Source organism: Chenopodium album, chromosome 3, assembly GCF_948465745.1.
Source record: "Chenopodium album chromosome 3, dcCheAlbu1.1, whole genome shotgun sequence".
In the NCBI taxonomy this organism is placed as follows: Eukaryota; Viridiplantae; Streptophyta; class Magnoliopsida; order Caryophyllales; family Amaranthaceae; genus Chenopodium; species Chenopodium album.
Genome location: NC_137836.1, coordinates 48,749,737 through 48,759,861, shown reverse-complemented (window position 1 = coordinate 48,759,861; position 10,125 = coordinate 48,749,737). Strand labels below are relative to the sequence as shown.

General features: G+C 35.6%; 1 protein-coding gene across 1 annotated transcript; it reads right to left on the bottom strand.

Moving 5' to 3' along the window:
• Positions 1–7,555: 7,555 nt before the first annotated feature.
• Positions 7,556–9,632, bottom strand: LOC145613850 (plasma membrane ATPase-like). The gene is made up of 5 exons (XM_081668895.1): positions 9,580–9,632; positions 9,226–9,462; positions 8,932–9,137; positions 8,582–8,724; positions 7,556–7,921 (listed from the first exon to the last, which is right to left on the bottom strand). The coding sequence occupies exons 2-4, from the start codon at positions 9,276–9,278 to the stop codon at positions 8,711–8,713; spliced, it is 273 nt and encodes a 90-aa protein (XP_081525021.1). The 5' UTR covers positions 9,279–9,462; positions 9,580–9,632; the 3' UTR covers positions 7,556–7,921; positions 8,582–8,710.
• Positions 9,633–10,125: the final 493 nt, after the last annotated feature.

The following is a 10,125-nucleotide window of genomic DNA, read 5'->3' as shown; positions in this document are numbered from 1 at the left end:
GTATATAATTTATTTGTTTAATTGATATTATGATATAGAAATCATGCTTAGTTGTTATTTTCATTCCTAGTATCGTGTTAGGATGTTTTATTGTTTCCTAGTATCATATTTAGGGTAATTTGCTTACATAAATTATGATTTTTGTGATGCTTCCTATTTTCTTTCCTAATATTCATGTTAGTATCATGTTAGGATTAAAGCTTTGATCTTTGATGTGTAGTGACATGCTAGGGTTTGTTATTAATCTTGTTAGTATCATGACTAGGATCTTGCTATTATTATGCTTTATTTTTAACATAAACATGATTATTATGATTGTTATTATTATGTTGCTTGATATATATATTTATTATTATTGCTTGATCACGCCTTTTATGCATGTTTAAAGGGAATTTGTTCTTGTAATCACGCTTAATAAGATAATTAATAATCTTTTTTAGGGTTAATTTGATTATAATTCAAGTGATTGCAAATAATAGATTTATTTGTGCATTAATATTCAACCAACATAGATTAAACAAGTTTAGGGTTAACCTAATGATTGTATGTTAATCAGAAAGCGCACATGAATACGAGAAGAATAAAGTAGAGGCATATTATTAAGGCAGGTTCAATCTCTTTTAGATTGGATTTGTACCTTCATCCCCGAACTACCAGTCATGGTTCCAGACCTATTGGAGTTAATGATCTCCTGGATCATTAAGGGGTGTAACCTTTACCCTGTGAACTGTTTACAAGTTCCTAAAACTTGTTGGCGACTCTTTTGCTCTAGCTTTCTTCCCTTTCGATGCCACCATGCTTAAGTGTATGATCACAGTGGGGTTCAAGTTTGGGGTAATGCTTGAAATATTCCCTACAGTATCGTACCACGGTGGACACTGCCGTGTCATGGAATTTTCTCGTGTTTTCTCTACGTAAACCCTTCACGCGTTTTATCTTTTGTAGCCTATTTTCTGTCCCACGCCACTCCAGTTTTCCCCGTCTCACACTAATTTCCCCCGTGTCACTGAAATCTTTGTCGTGTCGCGGCATGCTTTGCCGTGTTGCGGCATTATTTTTTAGGGTTTTTATCTATTTAGGGTTCCGTGTGTTCCCTTTGCTCATTTTCCCTATAAATACCCCCTCTTTTCTACTGTTTGGGGCATCAATCATTCTCTCTTCCTCTCTTTTACACAAAAAATCATTATCTTCTCTTTCTCTCTCATATTCTAAGCCTTAAACCTATATTCTTAATTACACCATTCTTCCCTTAAGCACTCCAAGGAGTCCATACTTAACCCGAGGTTTCGTCCTTAAACCAAGGCGTGATAGGTATAAATAACTAAGGGTTTGGACCAAATCACATCTACATTTATTTTATTTAATTTCATTTGATTTATATTTTTTTATTGAAGTTACAAGAAATTATTCATGATGTAGCAATTTAAAGGAACGCGCGGAATGTGAGTAATTAATTAATTTAATCACTTTTTTTTTTTTTTTAATATTTCTAGTATCGCGATTAGGTTAATTTATATTTGATTTGACCAACAATATTATTGTTAAATTACTTCCAATATTAATGCTTATTTTATTATATTTATTGATCACCATATTGCATGTTTAAAGGGAATATGTAATTGAAAATCACGCCTAATAAGATAATTTGAACAACCGATTTAGGTTCCTTTTTAATCTTGTTATTAAATAAGGTGATCATAATATTTTAGAATTATATGTCGCATTAATATTCAACCAATTTAGCCTAATAATAGTTTGGAGAAAATTGAATCTTTGTTTGCATGCCTTTGAGATCGCAGGAATCACTACTACAAAAATAGCCAAAGAGACCTAAGATAAGAGACCGCTTAATTAAATAACAGGTTTCTTTGTTTCAAGAGACCCAATATTATAAATAACGGGTCTCTCTCATACTACCTTAAGAAAGTGAAAATTAATAAAGACCCTTTACCAAAGATAACCGGTCTCTCTTGAATTTTTTATTTGTAATTTTTAAAATGGAGAGACAAAAGCGGTCTCTAGACTAACACCTTAGACCGCCTATTTAAGTTAGGCGGTCTCTGCATCTAGCACATTAGACCACATATTTATGTTAGGCGGTCTCTTGCTATTTTTTCACCCTTACACGCTACCTTTTTTTTTTTTTTTTTTTTTTACTTTATGATTTTCTCTTTTAATCCCCTTTATAGCTTTTAAGCTTTACCCCAACCCGTTTTTTATACTCCCTCCTCATTTAAAACCCTAGATTGCTTCCAGCCTCCTTCCTTGTAATCCATCCCCTGATTTTCTCTCTCTATTTTTTTCAATTCATGCAACCACCTCTAACCTTTGCACTTCCATTAATCTCACTCACAGTCCTTCACCCATACTCTCTCCTTCTCGATCTCAGCCCCGCCAACATAACTCCACCCTATACATCCCTCATCATTGCTTGTCACGCGGCGGTGCTTCAGCAATCAACTCGTCATTATCCTACTCGAACACTCGACACTCTCTCTTTGGGTTCAAAGGTTTGTCTCTCTCTCTTCTCTTCATCTTTTATTTTTGTATATTATTTTTATAGAATAAGTTGATTTTTGATTTGAATGTGTGGGTAATTTTTCTTGAATTTTGTTTCCATAATTTATTTGATGTTTTCAAAAAATCTTGCAGTTTACAATCTTTAAATTAGATGACAATATATCTCAAAATTACAATTATCGGCTCAAAATCACAATGGATAATTAGATTTACTCTTGAAAGGTTATTTTGAAATACTATACGAAAGATCTCGTAAAAAAAACAAAAACAACCAAACGACAGAGTGTGTTTAAACTAAAAGTCAGATCTCATTTCACAAAGAGGATTAATTTTAGCGAATCTGTTGTAATTTTTTTTAATAAAAAATTTCTGTTTAGTAATACTTTTTCTTTCATTTTTCGTAGGTTATTAATGATTTTATCAACTCAATTGGGGTATAATAGTTTTTTCTAGGCACTCCATTTGAATTCTGTTTTTTTTTTTTTTTTTTTTTTTTTTTTTTTTTTTTTATTTACTTTTGAAATTCTGGATTTGGATTTTTTTTTTTTTTTTTTTTGAGGTGGAGGTTGTGGTTAACTACAGTTTTTTCTGGGTTAAGCTAATGCTTATATGTTAATTGCAGCTTATAATCAAATGGATCAGTTCATATTCAAAACTAAAGAAGAAGATCTACACGAATGAGTTGTTGAAGTTCGGGATGAAGAAGCATTTTATAGGATTAATGATTTTTATATATGTAATTATGGATTTTGTATAATTTTGTACTATATATTCTAGACCATGTATAAATTAATTAAATGTATAAAAATCAATTAGTTATTTTGATGAAATGTAATTTTAATTTACGATTTAAAAATCAAATAAAATAAGTTTTTTTTTTTTTTTATTTTAAATGATGCCCAAGAGACCTGTGAAGTTAGATAAGCTGTCTCTGTTTTCAAAAAACAGAGACTGCCTTAGGTCAATAGGCGGTCTTAGTTTTCCCAAAAAAGAGACCGCCTAACATCAATAACCTGTCTTAGTTTTCTCATTCTAGAGACCGCCTTTCAGCAATAGGCAGTCTTAGTTTATTCATTCTAGAAACCGCTTCCATCAAAGCAGTCCCTTTGCCAAAGAGACCGCTTAGCTAGAGACCGCCTCTAAATCAGTCTCTTTGGCTTTTTTGGACGGGTCTCTTTGGCCATTTTTGTAGTAGTGAATCACTTTTGACTACTAGAATCGAGTATAGGCCAATACGGGCGAATGTGACTCCATGACTCACTTTGTACCATCATCCCTGATCCTCTTTTCGTGGTTCCGAACCATATGGAGTTAGTAATCTCATGGATTACGAATGGGATGTAACCTTTACGGGTCAATCGTTGTTGCCTTTTGTTCTCCCTTAATCGTGGTTGCCTTTTATGATCCGTGAACTGTTTACAAGTTCCTTAAAAACTTGTTGGCGGCTCCCTACTTGTCTTATCCCTAATCGTATATGTCAATTCCCACTTCCTATGAGTGCCAAGCATATTAACAACATGCTTAACGTAGGCGCACTTCAAACGACGCCTACAATTTGGCGACTCCACTAGGGAGGATTCTTGGTTATTTTTCGATTTTCAGTGATCGGTATCAAATTTTTCCTGTGATTAAATTGGCATTTTTTACATATGCATAGACGTTTTAACGTCGTATTTCAGGTCTGTCCCGTAGGAAAAATTGGATAACCTTGTTGTGAACGAAGAAAATAGGGGCACCAGTTAGATTTCCTAACTGCCGCGCGACGGCGCAAGGCACCCTGATGCGGTGTCTAGCACCGTGACACGGTAGATTTTACCGTGTCCCGGCAATCCCGAAATCTTTCTAGTGACTTTACTTCTCTTCTCACAGTCAGCTTCCTTCGATTTTTCTGAAAAAACATGTGTGTTCTACATACGTTTTAGCTCCGAGGGATTTAAGCTCTATCAACCCAAAGACGCTCATGGCAATAAAGGAAAATCCAAGTTTTTAAATCCACCCAAACCATGGAGTCGAGTTCGATTTCATCAAAACTCGCGTAGCCGCCCGTTGGCATACACCCTCAAGGGAGGCTACCTTGCTAACGCGTCCAAACTCTTAATCATGGAACCCTTTTGACACCAAATAAAACCTGACCATAATGTAACATAGAATTGGACCTTCGGTTACAAACTATATTCTTTGCATCATTGTGCCTACGTGTCCTATGTGTATATATTTGATCGATTTGATCCTAACCTTAACAATCTTTCTTTGTCTATGGTGGATTAATTTATGAATAACAATTGCCAATGGACCGTTACTCACTTAGTAATTAGCGCAAACTCTAAAATTGCCAAAAAAAAAATCCTTGTAAAATCACATAAAAACTTGGAACTGATTACCGTGCCACGACAAAAAAACGCCGCGTCACGGCAATCAATACCGTGTCACGGCGTCCTGTACCGCGCCACGGTGCAGGTTTTCCATGACACGACAGTTTTGCTGGGACACGGTGCCTAAGTTTAAGTCCAGTCAGCCCCTATTTTGGTCTTCCGTGCTAATTTGGTCCGCGTGTCAGTCATTTTGGTTATTGTTCACATGTCTAGCCATACGATCATACCACGAGTCTTATAGCATCACTTAATCACTCACGAGTCAAGTATAGTCCACATAATTTCTTTATGTTCCGACTCGAGTCGTGCACCAGGTTGTTTATGATTGTATACTAGGTTCATGCACCCTTTTTTTCGTCATTATAAAAAAATGAGTGGAGTTTTTCTCACCTTTTTTCAAAGGTCTATTTTTTTCCCTTCCTTTCCTATCTCGAGCAATGAGTCAAACAATTAAGTGAATTGTTTTATTTCACAGTACTTGGTCAAGGAGCTGGGTAGATTAATACATTTCGAGCCATAACCGCAACAATCTCTTAAATCCAAGAGGCGTTCAAAGAGAACTTCACCATCTCCACATTACTTATCACCTGTCAATGGATTCTAAGTAGGATATTGAGAACATTAACAGGTCCATCGAGAGATTTTCTACCATGATGCAAGCTCTCACTAACAGAGTCAACACAATAGAGCAAAACAATCAAAACAATGTCACTGTGGCTGCAATGGAAAAGATCAAAGAGTAAATGAGTAAAATCTCTAAAGAATTAACTTATGTGGAGCAATCTACCATCTTTTTCTCCATAAGGAACATGCTTCTTGAGAATTTTTCCATTGCTGACATTCCCAAGTTCAATCCTACTGATAACCTGATGTTCCGCTTAAAGGCCTTTTCTGCAACCATGGATCTTAAGGGATTAGATGTGGCACTCTATCCTACTGTGTTCCCTCTTTCCTTAGAGCATGCCTGTCAACAATGGTTCTATTCTCTGGAATCCAAGCATGTTGCGACTTGGGGGGATGTTACTGAAAGCTTCATGAACCGTTACAAATGTAACATCCAAGCTAAGACTTTTGAACGTGAACTCTCCATTCTCAAACAGAAGGAGAATGAAGGCTTCACTACAAATCTAAGCAGGTGGAGAGAAACAGCTGCACTCTTGGTGGATCCTCCCAAGGAGAAGGAGATAGTTTGCCTCTTTATTGCAAATTTGACTCATAAGTACAAGCAACATTTGAATTTTCTACCTTTGAACACTTTCAAAGCTGTATACGACATCGGCATCAATATCGAGGATGAGCTAAAAAAGATTTCTAGTAGTGACAATAATATCACTTGGAAAAACAAAAAGAACGACCATCCTTCTTCGTCTTCTAAGCACGAAAATACTACCTACAATATAAGCTAAGTTGATCTCAATGAAGTGTTAGCTCTTGATGCTCCATTGCCTAAGAAAAGGAGAACTTACACTCCTTTAGGAATGACTTATGATGCGGCCTTTGATCGCCTTTACGGTAAAGGCTTGATCACACCTATTGGGCCATTTCCAAAGCCAAAACTTGAAGAAAGGAGCGCCAAACGGAATCCCAACTCCCATTGCAAGTACCATCAAGGAAGGGGCCACACCACCGAGAAATGTTGGAATTTGAAGGACGTCATTCAAGACTTGGTGGATGCAAACAAACTTCCTGTCCCTCCAGGCGACAAGAAGTAATGAAGACCAGGCGCACAACAAGTTCATTATACAACATTTTATGATATTTTTTCTTAATCATTTCCCTTTTCCCCATTAGTCTAACATAGATCTCCCTTTCTGTAATTTGATCATTGTGTTTGTCTATTCACCATTTCCATCAATAATATGAGCATTATTACTTTATATATCGATCATGCCTTTCTTATTAAAAAATATAAAAATAAATAAAATAAAATAAAATTGACGAAATAAACACAAGGTACACCAATGATTTGAGGCACCTTTGCAACCCTGTCATTCCCCTTAAACCATTTTCGCACAAATTCCATTTCTTCAACAACCACTTTGAGCCTCGTTTAACGTTTGGCCTTCATTTCTTCAACCCACATTCACTCAAAACTGGGATTGGAAGATGTGTAATTTTTGTAACATTCCAAAAGCAAGTAAAAAAAAAAGCAGCAAAGCAAAAAAAAAAAAAAATGTCTGAAGGCAAGTGTTCCAATGTCTTCGATATGAACACGTCTCTCATCGAGTGCTTCACTAGTGGAAAAAAGGCCATCCGTAACGGGCAAAAACTGGCCATCCGTAACGGGCAACGTCCGTTACGTATGCGGCCGTTACGGATGGCCTTTGTTATTTGTAACGGGCACCGCCCGTTACAAATAATAGGTTATTCGTAACGGGCACCTGAAAAGCCCGTTACGAATAATAGGTTATTCGTAACGGGCACCTGAAAAGCCCGTTACGAATAACCCCGTTATTCATAACGGGCTTTTCAGCTGCCCGTTACAAATAACGGGTTATTTGTAACGGGCTTTTCAAGTGCCCGTTTGTTATTCGTAACGACATTTTCAAGTGCCCGTTACGAATAACCCCGTTATCCGTAACGGGATATGGTTTGCCCGTTACGAATACTGTGTAATCAAATTTTAAAAAAAAATCCAGCAAAATGTTGGATTTTGCACACCATTTTATCATTTAATTTGAGATGTATATATTTTTATACAAATATAGTATACAATTTATATTTCTTCCAAAAAAAATATATAATTAATATTAATAACTAAAACTTTAAAAGAACAGCCAACTTAAACCAAATCTAAAGTACACCTGTTTCCTGATTTCAAAAAAAAAAAAAAAATTACACTTGTTTTCTCTAAAGGCGTTATGTTTTACTTATTTGACATTGTACACTAAGCTACCTTCACCCAAACTTAAATCCACCAGAAGGGCCTGATTAGCTTTCATAGCGGTTGAGTTGTCCAGCAAAGTTCCATCCAAATGAACTGGGAATAACAGGTACGCTTCATGATTCCAAGATTGCTCTTTAGTGGCCTAATTAATGCAAACATATTAATTTAAAAGATACTTTTAGATATGAATATTCAGATGCACAATCTACAATATTGAGAGACCACTACATTGCTACAAGGTTGTAATCATGATCAGCAACTTTACTATATAACAACCAAAAACAAGAACAAAAAGCTGATGAAAATGCAATTGTTTGCATATCAAAAAAGACTATAAAACTCCGAAAATTCCACATGGGTCTGTTTCTTTTCTTTAAACTTAATTCTCATAGGATAGACTTAATATCTCACAAGTTACTCAGATTAGAAATCATCAAGTGAACAAAATAGTCTACAATTAAGCCTTTAATAATTCACACAAAATTATGCCAACTAAATAAGCAATCCCACTGATGGCATAAAAAAATCACTTAAGTTTGAATTCTCAAGCATATCAACATGCACTAGACAAAGATAGAGATATCTTTTTGAATTTCTGAAACAACACTAGATTAAAACAACTTCCAGGAAGTATTGAAAAAGCCTTACATTGAGATTTATAATTGATTGTGGATTCAAAATAATTGATTTATTTATGTACATGCATACATGCTTTCAAGTTTCAACACCTTGTAATCCGGATTTATAACATACATAGAGCTCAAGGAGGGGAAAAGAGAAGGACCTAAATACAGTCGATTACCTTGACTTTGATGATAGCGTGATCAAGAAGGGGAAGCAGATTGGGATATGTAAACAGGGAGGAAACTCGGATCTCCTCCCTCACCAAGTCCAGCTGCTCATTGTTTTGAATCAATAGTTTCTTCATAGCTTAAGTCCCATCATCTAAAAAAAGGTTCATTTCGAATTTTCATCACATATTAACAAATCGAAATCAAACGGACAAAAAATTACAAATAATCACAATTTCAATACAACTCATACATTATTAACCATCTTAACATCAGAACTCCTCATAAGTCATAAACCCACAAATCAAAATTCAAATCAATAAAAAAATCACAGTAGCTATGACAAATGCCTCTAATTCACCTTGTTTAGAGGTTGAACTACAGAAGACCTCGTCTCCAGGATTCCTAGTGACAGGAAGAGATTCTCCAATGAGATCAGATTGATAAATCTTCAAAGGATCACCCTCAAGAAGACGAGCATCAGCAGGGACTATGTCTCCTAACTTGATGCTAATTATGTCTCCTAGGACTAGAATTGATGCCTCTATTTCACCCCATCGTCCATCTCTGAAGAACTTGTATTGAAGAGTTAGCATTATTTTTATAAATCATACAACTGCAACTACACTTGAGCCTTTTTTCGTTAGTGACTTACTTTGGTTTTAGGAGCAAGGTTAGCCATAAGCGCTGCTGCTGCATTACCAGCATTGTTTTCTTCTATGAAACTAATAGTAGAGTTGATCACCAGAAGCACCATGATACCCACAAAATCCTGCCAATCTGGAGGCTTATTATCACCATTTTCCAATACAATAGCCATTAAAGCAGCTGCTTCCATAACCCATGACCATGGATTCCACATAAAGCCAAGAAACTTCAAGAGTTTGCTCTCCTGTTAATTCCAGATCAATGGTATCAGATGTTAAAAAAGCTTGATTAGATTGACTAGAAGTTAATGAACACAGTTAATACATAATTTTCTTCAAGAGTGAAAGAACAATGGATAAACCTTTTTTTCTTCTAGCTTTTTATGTCCAAAAATTTGAAGACGGTTGGTTGCATCATCTGAAGTTAGACCTTCTCTGTTGAGCATCTCAAACTCTCAAACACCTCCTCTATAGGAATTTTCTCCTACAAAGAACACATGTTTAATCATTGAAAACATGAGCCCCTCATAAATCATTGTTAGATAGTATCAAAACCATTTTTTTTTACAGAACGAATTAGCATAAGTTTAAGAAGTAAAGGGGTAATAAATCAATAAAGTATCCAACAGATCAATTCTCTATCTTACACCAGGCCAGTGCTCCACAATGGACTCTCTCTACCTCATACTCAGTGATACAAACTGACAGCTTTAAGGCATATAGAATTTTATCTTTCATTGGAACCCACACCATCTTATTCCATAACACGAGCCAGAACAAATTGATCAGTGAAATTAATTCATATTATTTTTCACCAATTCATCGAATAAGGGTGAATAACAAAAGCAAGCACTCATCACCTTAGAGACAAAAGGCATTGACTAATATCACCCAAAAAATATGCAACC

Coding starts and splice junctions, on each gene's coding strand:
- LOC145613850 (XM_081668895.1), bottom strand. CDS start 9,278: ATGCTGGTAATGCAGCAGCAGCGCTTATGGCTAACCTTGCTCCTAAAA. Junction 9,138..9,225: donor ACCTTGCTCCTAAAACCAAA/GTAAGTCACTAA, acceptor CAAGTTCTTCAG/AGATGGACGATGGGGTGAAA.